Source organism: Beta vulgaris, chromosome 9, assembly GCF_026745355.1.
Source record: "Beta vulgaris subsp. vulgaris cultivar EL10 chromosome 9, EL10.2, whole genome shotgun sequence".
Taxonomy (NCBI): Eukaryota; Viridiplantae; Streptophyta; class Magnoliopsida; order Caryophyllales; family Amaranthaceae; genus Beta; species Beta vulgaris.
Genome location: NC_079210.1, coordinates 43,883,194 through 43,897,582, shown reverse-complemented (window position 1 = coordinate 43,897,582; position 14,389 = coordinate 43,883,194). Strand labels below are relative to the sequence as shown.

Here is a 14,389-nt window from a genome sequence, read left to right as displayed (position 1 = left end):
GCAATATTTTTATTTTGGTAACAAAAGCTATTTAATTGGACAATATTTATTAAGTCTGCCTAAATCCATCATTAATTACTGTCAACCAATCACATGGATTCTTTTTCCTGAATCGCACCACCTTTATAATTTCCTTATAAAGTACACCACGAGTTCTTTCTCTCCAACCAAACGTGTGTCGAGCCCGCCGCCGTGCACGCATGGTGCAGAAGAGAAAGAACATAGTGTTTTTTAAGGTGTAAGACGAATTTCCTGGCTGCAAGTGTGCTTATGCGCCGGTTTAAAATCGATTGGATGGACAGCAACCAGAATTCGGAAATTTTAACGACCAGAACCAAACAGGAAAACTTCTAGCCTTGACCTGAATTTTTTCGTCTTGTTTTGGATCAATTGAAAATATCGTCCCAAAATTTATTATAATCGTCCCAAAACATACTTGAAAATACAATTTTACCCTTAACTCTCTTTCATCCCCATCATCACTAAACCCCTTCACTACCCAACAACCACCATCGAAACCATGCACACCACCAACTAAACAACGAATAACTACCAACGAAACCAAAAAAAATTTGGCCTCCTCCACCACCAAATTAAACGTTCGGCCAAGACGTTTCCTCCATGGCCGGAATATCCGGCAAGATGTTCCACCATGGTTGGAAAATTCTGGCCGAACATTCCGGTGGTGGAGAGGCCAGTGGGGTGGAGCCTAGAGGGTTGCTGGTGGGTGGTGGATGAGGTGGTTGTAGGGATGGAAGTGGTGGTTCAAAAAAAGAAAAGAAAAAAGGGAAGGGGGGAAATGTTTGGTAGGAACAAGACGATTTTAAGAAGTTCTGCGGTGATGTCTAGCATTACAAGATAATTTTGATGAAGCTTACCACCTAGAGAAAATTTGTAAACCTCTTAGCTAAAGCAAAACTTCACATCATAATTTAAGTAATGGGCTGGCTGGCTGGCTGGCTGGCTGGCTCAAACAATAACTTCTTAAAAGCAAAAGCGCTTCCTATAGTAGCGGCGAGCCAAATGAGAGCAGCCTAAACAAGCAAAATCAAGCCCAGCACATGAACACATTCCAGACCCACTAACCAGCCCACCTGTTCAGACCTAGCCATAAATTCAATCCAATTAGGGAGTCGAAAAGGCATTGATCCACTGATGTACATAGGATTCATCTTGTGGGTGCCATCCCACCCCCACATGACTTACCAAAACTGCGTTTGATATTGAACATCAACAGTAAGAATAACCATGTCTTACAAAGTGAATTCAGTGTCATTTATCAATCAAATAAATAAAAAGATCCAGTTTCCATTTTTCAAGGTAGCAGAAGCTTTTGCCACTCTCCTGTTTCTGGACATCTAAAGTCTTAAACCTCCAGTGTAAAAGCCCAGAGAAATTTTCATCCCAACTAGAAACTACCATTATATATGTTCAACATTTACAGAAACAGATTATCTATCTTCCAGTAAATTGTTATAAGACAGGATGAGTTTACGACTTTGGAGGGGCAGCTCTCCAAATGAGCTCGACCAGGATGAGGCCATTCTTCGAGTCTATCAGGTTGTACTTCTCATTTATTCGCTTGTTGTTAACCACGTCACCAAGACTGATATCAATGTACCCCAACGATTCCTGAAAACCACGGAGATTTTGTACAGATAAGTTCCTGATAAGTTGAGGTAAGTTTTAAAAATTTAGTTAAATTTAGATAAGTTCACTTAAGATAAAGTTTAGATGAAGAGAACACGCTCTTACCATCTCTCAATTTTAAGTTAGGGTGTATCAGAAAATGCAATCATAAATTACTACTCCATCTATCTTTATTTACTTGCTATATTGTTTTTGCACGGTTTTCAAGACGATTCTGTGATCGTGATATCTTTTATTCCGTGTTAGTAAAAATCTGATACTCCCTCCGGTTTTTATTAGTTTAACTACTTCTTTGGGCACAAAGTTTTAGGTGAAATATGTATGTGGGTCATAGAAGGAAAGAGAAAGTATTAATTTTTTGGCATATTGATTAAAGTTAATGTTGTGGGCCAAAAAAAGTGACAAGGTAAATATAATAATAAACAATTGGTGGGACCATTCTAAAAACAAAAACAAAAAAAAGTTGGTAAACTAATAGGGGACAACCCAAAAAGAAAAGTGTGTAAACTTATACAAGAGAGAGTAGTTTGTTTTCCTAAAAAGAAATTCAGCAATTAAATATATGTGGCTATTTATTAAATAAGGTGATCCAAACATCCCAAAATAGTATTATGTGGCTATTAATTTTGAATGGATAAAGTAATAGTAGTATAAGATAGAGATTTGTAGTTTTCCAGGGGGATAGCAACTCAGCATTAGTACCTTTTGATGCAGCAAGCTTCTTGATGAGGTGCTGTAAACTTCAATATGCATCTTATCCTTCGTCGGAGGTTCTTCCAGAACAAACTCAAACTGCTCATCCCATCTCGGATCTCTATTCTTCTTGATAGTCTGCAATAGCAATGGGTGGGTTACTATACCTTCAAAAAAAAAAAAATATGGTCCTATTCACCAGATATATTGACCTAAAAAATTAGTTTGTGTCACAGTGCACATATGACTTGGTCTCTCTCCTCTCCTCATCCCACCTTGGACAATATATAAAAAAAATTGACGTATATTTCATATATGATGCATATGGCGAAAAAACAAGGAACATTTCAGGTTATTTCACGAGAATCTTCTCATCAAGTGCATACCATACGACCTATCATCAAAACAAGAAGATGACTGTTTTAGAAGAAATAATGACCTGGAATATATTACCTTAGTCTTTTTCTCCTCTCCTCTGAAAATGACACGTGCATACGGGTTTGTATGGTGCTTTCCTTCCAAATCTTGGCCTTCGTGTATTCTCACAATAAGTACACCTCCACCAGCAGGTGTTCCTGCAGGCGCTTGTTGCATTGAATCATCAAAATCTTTTCCGACGTCCTCCTCTTTCAATGGTTTGTATGTCAATTCAATCACAATTTGTCCCCGTGACTTCTCGTTTTGAGGATCATTTGGGTCAGTGGTTTTGAGGAGATCAAGAGTAAACTCCTTTGGCTCATCAGGAGTAAGGTCTTTCAAAGGAACAACATTTAAACCCATTTTCTCATGTTTACCAACCTAACATTGACAGAAAATAGCAATTTAGAAATTAACCGCATCCACACATAGACATCAAAGCATATCAAACCACCGAGGAATACCTGCTCCCAATCATACATATTAAGCTGTAAACTCTGTGTCTCTGGATCTCTAACTGTCAGCTTAAATTCCTCGTTCCACTCAGGGTTCAAGTTCTTGTGCTTCACCGTGGTTTTTTTGGATGGAGTCTTGTCATCAGTTAGCTTCAGCTTTACAAATGGGTCTGCCCCACCGAGGAGATCTTTCTTTTTCAGCTTCATCGCTCTTATAACTTTGATGTGTAGAATGCCTACAGGCTTCCTCATAGCTCTGAAGAGATTGCAGCATATACATAACAGAGATTAATGGCAGCGATAGCATAGAAATGCGAACATACTTTAGATGTCACATATAAGAAAGTGGTCATACTTTGCTGGATCTAGAATGGGTACATCAAGTGTACGTGGCCATAGATACATATTGGCGACTTGGTCTTTTATTAGTTCCTGCAGCAAGAGAAAAGGACTAGAGAAGTTCATAAATGAAAATCTTAAGTGAAGAAAAGTGATCTAAACTTTTTCCTAAAATAAAAAGAAATAAACCTAATTACTCAGCAACAGAAATTCTCCCCTAATATTTGAATATGTATTTTATCTTTATAACACTATATTTTTTTTAAAGCCAACCAGTTTAGAAATTTAATGAGGTCTAGAAGAAGTACTATGAAAATGGTAGCATGCTATGTACTATTATTGTAATTCGCAAGAAATTCAATAAATAACTATAGTCGAACAATATATTTAATACCCATAACTCAACAACGGAAATGATGATTGATTATCAAGGGCCAAGGCACTTCAGCTTTTCTTTCATAGCTCTACGCATAAAATGTAAATAATATAAGCAATGTTGTGTACCAAAAAAAAAACATGGATTACAAATAAATTGAATAGTAGATCACGATTTCACACATAAAACAACATTTGAAGATTAAAGCATGTCTTACGAAGAATGCAGGAGACAAGTATCCAGCTTAGGAAGATATGGTAAATAGATGAACAATACCTTGCAGTGTTCAAAAGACGAGAATAGTAACAGGCCCATAATAACACCCATATAAATCCATGTTATCTATCAACTACCACCTAATTCATTTGTCAGGATCAAAGTGCAAAGACAAAAATTACACACATGATCGTCCAGACATGAGCACATTCTATGTGATATTAGTACAAGTCACTAAAAGAATAAGAAAGCCAGTGACAGGCTGTGGTGATTGCCCTTAATTCTTCTGACACATAATGGAGTTGAAAAAAAAGGCAAAATATAACACTACTATAATAAGTCAGCTAAAGGGCTGCATGGTAATATTTTCCTCTCGTCAGTTCTGAGTTCTGACATTAATGTCAACATGAAAGAACTGGGAAGACCATAAAAATTTCCTTCTGGAGCCACTAACTGGACGGCTTTATAAATTTTCACCTAAAACCCCAAACAAGCTCTTCAAATGCACAATCTGAACTCCTAATTTCCAATACTAGGGAATGCAGAGCAAACTGAAAACAAGGTGAAAAAATATAATGGACAACGTACCTGAACAAACCTGTACAGGCCTGGAATTGACATGAGATCAGCACCCAGAACCTTTAGACCAAAGTCAACATGTGGCTGAAAGGTAATACAAGAGTCACTATTGTGTTTCTCACACTTGAAACAAACAAAAGAGCAAACTGGAAATTGGCAATGGCAAATAAGACAACAATGGTCAAAGAACAAGGAAAGGGAAAAATTAACCAATTGTCCACCACCCTTCCGAAAAGCTACATATTCAAACAGCATGTGCCCTCATATGATCATAAAAATTGAGTTCATACGATGATATGCAGGGAATTTCATTGACAATCAACCAGCAACACTATTGGATTGAAGGATCGTGCTTTCTCAATCTTGAACTTTATTCTATCTATTGCTTTTTTTATAAAAAAAAAACTTCTCCAGAGGCAAACCTCTGATATCAGAAGTGACAAATATCTAAAGAATTTCAAACACATTTGACTCTTCTATATCAGAACGATGCCAGCTCTTATCAGACAATTACTTCAGATGACAATCTTGACATATGAAGAACTACATGTTCATAAAGTTGATACTTAGAGAGTTGGAAGACATATTAAAGTTGAGGATGCCATCACAAACTGAACCTAAGCCCAATAATATCACAATTTAACCCTGAGGTATTTGCTTATCTAATTTTAAGGGTCTGATGATGACATGACAGAGATAGGCTGAATAAAACATTTTATGGTGCTACGCAAGCATCAATTTGAATGTTCAAAAGAAATTTCAACATTGGATGTTTCGCAGCTCCCCGCCCACAAGGCCACAACTAAAACAAAACACGTAAAAAAGTAATAATACACCAGACGAACAAGATAAACTTAACAGATATGCCAGAATATCACAAACCTTCTCCATAAGAGAAACGTATATGTTTGCAAAACATGGGAAACTTGGCACCAAGGGCTTCAGAGTAATACGAGGAGAAGCAAACACTTGAAGATCCAACACCTGAATACATTCCAAAAAACATACACAATAGCAATAACATCTATAAATCCTCAGCCAGTAAACTCCCATAATCTCATACTAAGATCAACCTCTTGCACTTTCACAAGAAAACAGGTACAATACCTGAGCTGTTGCCTTCAAACCAAATGCTTTTAAAGCGACCAGTATGTTAGGATTTCCTGCCCACTTCAAAGATGGTTCCAATATCAGCTCCTTCTCATCTGTAACATAGACTTTCATACCTACAAGGATGGCAACCAAACCAGAGAGGTGAGTTCAAACCAAAGGCTTGCATAATACTTCAGATGTCAGCATATCATTAAACATCACAAAAACCTAACTTCCCTGTTAAAGATTAGGTTGGAGGCAGATTTGAGATACAGCTACATGAAGGCTACTCACTAAGAATCCCACCGAGATTACAAGAATCAAGTGAAAATCAATCAATATCATCATTGGATCAATGAAGATAACAGAGCATGAATATTTGACTGGCCCAAACAGTCTACAAGAAGCTTAGAATATCCAGCACAACCTCACATATAATCCATCACCAGGAGCCTTTTTCAGTCACAGGAAGGTGCTAATGTGGAACATAATATGAACACTTCTGTGTTGCACATTCTCGAAACCACTTTCACTCAACTAGGGGTGCTAATCAAGTCGAGCAACTCAAGCTCGACTCGGTCCACGCTCGACTCGAGTTTGCTCAGCTCGAAACCTAAATGAGCATGAGTCGAGCAAGCTCGACTCATTAAGCTCGCGAGCAACTCGATTATTTTTTCCTATATATATATTTTTTTCTAAGAATTTATTTTATTTAATGTAAAAGTTTTTAAAAAATTGAGAAATAAGGTCCAAGTTACCAAGCCCGATTAAAACTTACTTCATGGTCCATGCCTCCATGACCATAAATCATAAACTAGTAACATGAGTTTAAAAGAAATAACAGATTAAAAAAATGATTCTCGAGGAGCTCGAGTCGAGCTAATGGAGCTTGAGTCGAGCTGCAAAAAAAAATTAACGAGCATGAGTTTGACGAGCTTAACAAGTTTTCAAGTCCAGCAGGATTTTTGAGTCGAGCAGGGCCCTGCCGTGTCTCGCGATTGACTAGCTCGATTAGCACCCCTACCCACAACCTAAAATTTCAGCTTGGTACACTTTTAAAAAACGCTGGGAATGCAGTCACATAATTCACCCACCACTGTGTTGCACGTTCTCAAAACCACTTTCCCCTCCCATAACCTAAAATGAGCAAGATAACAGAAGAATAAAGCAGAGCCGGAAACTTACAGCTCGGTACACTTTTACGGACACGCCGTGAATGCAGTGCCACATAGTTCACCCACCTCCCCCCCACCCCCCACCCACACCCCACTATGAATTGCAAATTAGTTCGCCTGTTCCAATCCGAAAAGGAAGGGGACCTGTTCCTAAAGGCAATACCCTAAATCCCAAATTCTGCATTCCGGAGCGAGATGCGAATTGTGTGATACTACATATAGCCATCATAGTGTCCACCATACCTCTTATGTGACAACTTACAACGCAGAATTACATCAACTAATCAACATAGTAGAGCTCATACAGTTTCACAAACCCCGTACAATAGTAATTTTACGTTATTCAGATAATCAGTGAACTTCACTTAACCATTGACACCCTAGCTAGTCTATGTAAAAGCATAATCATACCACCTAAATATACTGAAATCAACTCATAACTCGAAACCATATCCATTCAGATTCATCCTATTTGCCATTTTGCCAATCTAATTTTACAACACCAGTGGAAGACCAATTTAAAAAAAATAAAAATATGCTAGCCTGAAATTAACCATAGAACTGTACAGACTCACACAACACATGCAGAAAAAAAGGGTGTCTGCATAATTATATAGAGAACGCCATTAGTGGAGAGCAAGGAAAAAATTCGAGGATGCAGTCGCGATCCAGACGTTTGCATTGTCAAGAAAACGGCTTGAAACGGATGAATGGAACGGATCGCGGCCGACACGCCGTGAATTTTTTCAAAAAATTCACATTAAAATATTCTAACCTTATTTGTATTGTTTTAGTTTATGAAGCATTATTACAACAAAAATAAAATCAAATCTATCAAGGTATCATGTATTCCTGTTTCATCAACTATGTAATTAATTCATAAATTATTTTCCGCCATTGTAGGAAAAGAACTGATGTAAAGGGGATAAAAACGTTATGAAGCGGCAAGTTCGCGTTGCGGACAACGCGGCGAGAAGTATGTGATTTTTATTATGGCGTTCTATAACGGGATTTCACCGAATGGCAAATCTAAAATCCGTTACAGAATGGCCGTTATGTAATGGAACAGGAGAGTTTTAATTCCATTGTGGAGAGCGCACAAGTAGAACTTGCAGCAAAAGCATTTAGATAAGTTCTTGTCTAAGAAAAGACGTCATCCATTATACAGTTATTGATTCTCCTACAACATGCCGTCCGTACTCTAAGCTTACAGGCACCCAAGATTTAATCATTCAGGTGATATCAATAAGAAATTAACTGTATGCCAAAAAAGGAGCGATCAGAAATATAATCATTCACTTTTAACACTGATTTTTTCATTTTCCTTTTTCTTTTCTCACCCCTTAAATGTTTCCGGTAATTGTCTGTAACCCTAAGTCCCGCAGCTAAACTGTCCATCTGCACCCCTATAAACAAATGCTCCTTCCGACTCGAAAAATTGCCACGTTGTTCCAAGACTTGTAACCCCTTAGAATTAACAATTCACCCTAATAGCACCAAGATACTGCTAATATCATTTCTGCCCTTTCCATCATCTCACACTTCAAGCGGGGTAGGTCTGGAAATCCAATAATGATTTATTCAATCTAAAGAGAATAAACTTTTTAAGATAATTCCAAAACAGTACATGTGACTCAAATCTCGTCCAAGAGAGCAAAATCTCTTTATATATAGCCTTTTTAACTGTCAAGACTCGACGATACGGCTACATAGATTGTGTGTGTACCCTTTAAGAAGGCGGCATGTACAAATTATGATACCTTAAACTCAAGCAGGGACACATATTGGACTTCAGAACACACTTCTTTTCATTCTTTATTTTGTATAGCTGTAGCTTTCTTGTGTCCTTATATAATACATTGTCCCACGTCCATGTCCAGATCCACAAACTTATTTGTGACCTCCCAGAACCCACAAGCAAAATCTGCTATCCTTCTGGGTTTTAATGTTGTTTCTCACATTAGAGAAACTACCATGATCTTCAGATGGGAGAAAAATTTATAACATTGGATTACTGATTAAAAAAATAAAAATTAAGACGAATGGAGTAATATTTTCAAGAGAAGAGACGAAACTGACCTTGGAAAGTTGGTGGCAGAGACCCTAAAGTGAGTTTCTCAAATTCCACAGAGTCGATTTTGTATTTTGGAATTTGTTCAGCAATAATAGGTGTTGCAATATTTTTTGCAGTTTTGCATATTGCCTGTGTACAAGTAGTGACGCTCAGTTAGCCAACATATATAGAGCATCAATTACAGAGAAATAAACACAGATAACTGAAAATACCTTGTCCAGATAAGGCCACATTTGAGCAATAAACTTGTTCAGCCAGTCCATCTTGAGAAAGGGATAAGAATAGATCACAAGACAAAGTCAGAACCATGGGCAATCCTGTGACAGTTAGAGCCAAAAATAGGGTACATACACGATCATAATCAGGGCTTTTGACCCAAAGAGGTATTTCAGGAAGTAGTCGCTGAAGCTTAGCCGTATCTTGCTCAGCCAGTGGCCGAATGTCAGGATCCTATCCAAAACAAGGTACCTTTATTAGTAAATAGATGATGCCAATATATAAGTCAAACACCAGTATCAACAAGCAACAGCACAGGACAGTCAGCTGCCCAGTCGCCTCGGTGCCTCTTTCTTTTAAAAAACACATCAGCATGAATGCCAATTACCAAAGAGATCACCAATGGCACAAAGAGCAGAAAAAGAAGACATCAAATATAACTTGGTTTCCCCTCCCCCCACACACATCATTCAATTGCAGTCTTAAATAAACAAGACTAGAGCTTACCTAGTCATAGTGTAGCATTAGAGTATGTAATCATGATCTAAAAGTAATAACCAATAAGCAGACCAGTAGAACAATAGGTCAGTAGCTACTCGTGTCACACACTTTGTACATAATTACATAACGCTACCTAAAGAGACATATACTACAGGTCAATGAGTCATTTTGGGCTTGTAAAGACATCATTACATCTTGCATATTTCAGATGGTGCAACAATAAAACAACATGAAAAAACATATACTTGATGGCAGAGCAGTATTTCCCTTTCCCACCACTCTCCAAGACAATAGCTGGTGAAATTCAGTGCAACTTTAGAATCAAAGTTTCTCTGCACTCCAGGCATAAAAATCACCAAAAACTTGCTTGTAGACAAAGCTTTACAAGTCTCACGAGTTCACCGGAAACTGCATACATCGTATGCGACAAAAGTTCTCCATTCTCCTCTTATGCGTGGAAATCACATATCCTCATGATGGATCCCCATAAAGACGTGGAAACAGACTATCAACCAGCACTGGAACTGACAGTATATATTATATAACAGAGCTACACATCAATTTTGTGTATACAAGTGATCTTACATCTCCTTGAGACTTGAGGATAATTCAGTAGGTAAAAAGATGTAGGAATCCCACATATTAAATAGCATGGTTAGCCGTTCTCTTGAGAATGACATTTCCAATTCCTCCTTCACTTCTCAAAACTTGATCAATTTCAACTGTTCTAGTGGAAGATCACTCCATCAAAGGTTCACACAAGCCACAGAACACTACGCCTTACACATAATTTTCAGGGAGATAAGGTGCTATACTTACAGCCAAAACAACAAACTTTTGACAGGATTTCATCCTTCGGCGCCTATTGTGGGCTCAAGCCTTAATAAATCTCTGACTTACAGCATGCTAAAATCTCATTAATATGCCTCGTAAATTCTTTTGAAGCTTACTGTTCTTTAAAAGAAATGTATGAGGAAAGCATATCAATTAGGATCTCTCCTTATTCCAATCAAAGAGGCTTCAGGGGTAGCCTAAAGGGAGGAAAATTTCAGCAAACCCTCAACTACCACACTATGCTATTATCACCATTCATCTGAATTCCAGTGTATTTGCACCCACAACATCAGCAAAAGGCAGTCAGTCCTTTGGATAAAATTGGAAAAAATACTAAGGATTCCCCATGAATTCCACAACTCACAAACACGATCCCACTTCAAATAATACATAGTGGATTATGGAATAATTAAGACCAAAAAAGACTTGCCTTACTCCATATTCTCCTATGTTAAGATATAACATTTCAACATCATGAATATCTAACGTTGGCCATCTGTCAAACACATTCATACCCTCTATGTGCAACTGAACGCCTAACCCTAGACCTGCAACCAATAAACCTCATGCAAAGGGACCATATAGCCAACAAGGTGAACTTTCCTCAATGGCAAGAAACCAGTACAGACAGGAGCTTGAGAAATCTACCCCCATACATCACCGAGAACAAATTCTTCTATATTCACAACAATAACAATAATAAGCCAGCACCCAGAACAAATACCACCATTAGGGGGAATCTAAGGAGTTCCAATTTCCAAATGCCCATAAACTGATAAACCTACTTCAAAACCCTAGAAGCTAAAAACTATAGTTTTCCGAAATGCCCACTCCTCAAAATATAAAACACGGCAGAACGAATTCCCATCAAAAGAATTCAAGTTGGATCCATCACCAATTTAAAGTCCCTCCTAATGAGTAATGACCCACCCAAACCTGTAAAATGTGCCTTCTAAGAACTAGCACAATCCGAGTCCGGTGGCAATAATCATTATGCCCAATAACTCAGCTAGTCTTCTCGAATTACAAACCCTCATTTAACCAAGTTAATTCTCAAAGATTCGAACAAGTAGAGTCATAAAAAAAAAAAAAAAAACCTCATGCAAGTGTGCACTATTCTTCAAACAAAACATCAACATCATAACACCCAAAATCGAGACAAATGGATAGATACATACACCCTTGAAATGTGGATTCCTTTGATAATGACATGCAAATATTTACAATCCATCACGAATCTCATACATATGCATGACAACCCAAACAAACAATAAGACAAGATTAAACAAACAACATTTTTAAAGAATTCATACATTATTATACCCAGAAAAATAACAACAAAAACTCAAAGAATTCAAAACAAAAAATTACCTTCACATCGGTGGGTTGAAAGTATATAAAGAGATAGTAACCAACGGTTAGACCAATCGTAATCCCTAAACCAAATCCTACAAACCCAAAAATTACACTAAAAATACGAAGAATTGGACTCCATAAACCCATCTTTTTCTTCTCTCAAATCACTTAATTTTCTACGAATTTCCTATATATTTCCAAGAAACAAACAAAACCCAGAAAAATTCTCCTGAAACCCAGATCAGAAGTTAAACTTTCGAATCAAATCCGTTACTCAGCAGGCAAGGTTCTTGAAGAATATAAGAAAATTGAGCCACTTGTCTTCTTTCTCTCTCTTCTAACAAGTAACAACGTGTAATGTCATTACCAAGCAAATAACATTCTTTATTGTGTTTGAATAAATGTTTCCATTTTGGAATTATTGGCAACTTTTTGTGAAACGCTTGCTTTTTCTCAGGGAGAAGAAGATCGACATTTTATTCGAGGAGAGAGAAAAGAGAAGAAGCATTAAATCGGCCGTTTAGGAGGAGAGGTCGGAATAATGGAGCGGTTCCTTTTTTCTATATTTTTTTTTTAATATAGTAAGCCTTGATTTGTTGCTAATTTGAGTAATAATGACATGATTTGTTGGTGGGGCATCTTCTAATTGTAATTACAAAGTTCAAAATTGATTTGATTGCGACATGCCCCAAAGTGTGGATTATACACTAGGGTGCACAATGCTGAAAGAATACAAATTTTTTTTTTCAACAATTTTTCTACTTTAAAAAGAACACACGATTTAAAATTAAAGAACGTGTAAATTTATATTTATAAAAGAACAAAGGTATAATGAAAAGAACATATAGTTGATGAACATCTATACTTAAGCTAAAATAACATATACCTTTTAAATTTAAATTTGAAAAAAAAAATATTTAGTTGCAAAATTTAAGGAAGCAAATAACAATAATTTTTTAAAAATTATAGGCTCTAAAAATGATAAAATGACGTAGTTTAGAAAAGGGTGCACCATGCTCTACATGCACTTGGGTGCATGTACTTATTTGTGACATATGGAGAAAGAGAGTGAGTTTGAGGTGTGTGCACTTTGTCCTAACTGCTAAACATGATGGGAATCGTAATAGAAGAAAAGCTTGAATTGCTGATCGATTTAATATCTATTAAATGTGATATTTAGACCTATGTTTTTCTGGCTTGGTTATAGTTTAATGGAAATTAGCTTGATTTTCTTCTATTCAAATTAAATATTTTGAGTTACGAAATTTAATATGTGGATTATTGTTTATTAAGCCATATTTATAGCATAATAAATGTCAACCTTAGAACCTCTCATCCTCATCATAATTAGCTTTTGCACTATATATATTATACCAAATCTCTATTATATAAGGGAAGGGGGAGCAATGGTGTCCTCTTTTAAAATGCCTATTTTGCCCCTCTTCCCATTCTAAATTACAAATTCACTTTCAAATCAAAGGGGGCTTCAAACAAAAATACCAAAAATATAATTATAACAATCACTCACAAGTCAACTTAAATCATAAAATCGCATAATTTACGTTATGCAAATCACTAAAATGTGTAAACTTTACAAAAACTTAAAAATTCACTTACAAACTACAACCTATGAAAATAATGACTTGAAGTCAAAGTGTCCACTTTCTTTACAATTTTTGAAGTATTGTACTTAATTCAAAAATCAACTAAAAAATTATAATATCAGAAATCATAAATAAATTCAATGAAATTTCTATTTTGTTCATAGAATTTAACTTTAAAAAGTAAAAAAAAAAAAAATGGTGAGAGACTTAAGTGACAGAAACTAAACCAATCAATTTTTGCAACTAAAAACAATTATACTTCGAATATCTAATGTTCAAATTTTGACTCTTATGCCGAAGAAAATCGAGTTTCTGTTTCGAAAAAAATTCAAGCACGCATCGCGTGCAAAAAATTCTAGTATATATATATGTAAGGGCAGGACCACATGAGAAATGAGAATGAATCTTAACCACACGATTGCATTAGACTTACAATACTTGTTCATTAGAGTTATACCCCCTAAAAAATTTTGAGCCCAAAAAAAATTCTTTTTTTTTGGAATTTTTTGTTTCTAATATTTTATTTTTTTGAGTTACATCACTTATTCATAAGAGTTATAGCGTGTAAAATTCATTCTCGTTTTCTCATGTAAGTATGCATTCTCATATGAACTCACTTCTAATACGGCATCCAAGTGAAGAGAGATAAAATTAATCAATTCCCTACCAAAACTAATGCGAGAAATCAAGTGAAACACAATTTCCTTATTTCTGAAAAAAGAAGCTAATCATAATCCACCTATTATTGGGCATTATATCTGTTTAAATGATCATGATGATTAGGAATACCAATCCTCATCAATTTTTCCAAA

At 36.3% G+C, this 14,389-nt stretch overlaps 1 protein-coding gene across 2 annotated transcripts; it reads right to left on the bottom strand.

Annotated features, from left to right (window-relative positions):
• Window positions 1-1,202: 1,202 nt before the first annotated feature.
• Window positions 1,203-12,539, bottom strand: LOC104903931 (synaptotagmin-2). 2 transcript variants are annotated; one of them, XM_010692075.4, is made up of 12 exons: window positions 11,989-12,539; window positions 9,418-9,516; window positions 9,279-9,329; window positions 9,072-9,195; window positions 5,833-5,951; window positions 5,608-5,709; window positions 4,735-4,809; window positions 3,571-3,647; window positions 3,225-3,471; window positions 2,797-3,141; window positions 2,353-2,481; window positions 1,203-1,632 (listed from the first exon to the last, which is right to left on the bottom strand). In XM_010692075.4, the coding sequence occupies exons 1-12, from the start codon at window positions 12,118-12,120 to the stop codon at window positions 1,492-1,494; spliced, it is 1,641 nt and encodes a 546-aa protein (XP_010690377.1). In that variant the 5' UTR covers window positions 12,121-12,539; the 3' UTR covers window positions 1,203-1,491. The 2 variants fall into 2 exon arrangements, with proteins under 2 accessions (XP_010690377.1, XP_048492325.1); XM_048636368.2 differs by lacking the exons at window positions 4,735-4,809; window positions 5,608-5,709; window positions 5,833-5,951; ... (2 more) ...; window positions 9,418-9,516; window positions 11,989-12,539 and adding an exon at window positions 3,949-3,985.
• Window positions 12,540-14,389: the final 1,850 nt, after the last annotated feature.

Coding starts and splice junctions, on each gene's coding strand:
- LOC104903931 (XM_010692075.4), bottom strand. CDS start 12,120: ATGGGTTTATGGAGTCCAATTCTTCGTATTTTTAGTGTAATTTTTGGG. Junction 3,648..4,734: donor GCCTGTACAGGTTTGTTCAG/GTACGTTGTCCA, acceptor CTCTTGCTGCAG/GAACTAATAAAAGACCAAGT. Junction 3,142..3,224: donor ATATGTATGATTGGGAGCAG/GTATTCCTCGGT, acceptor TGTCAATGTTAG/GTTGGTAAACATGAGAAAAT.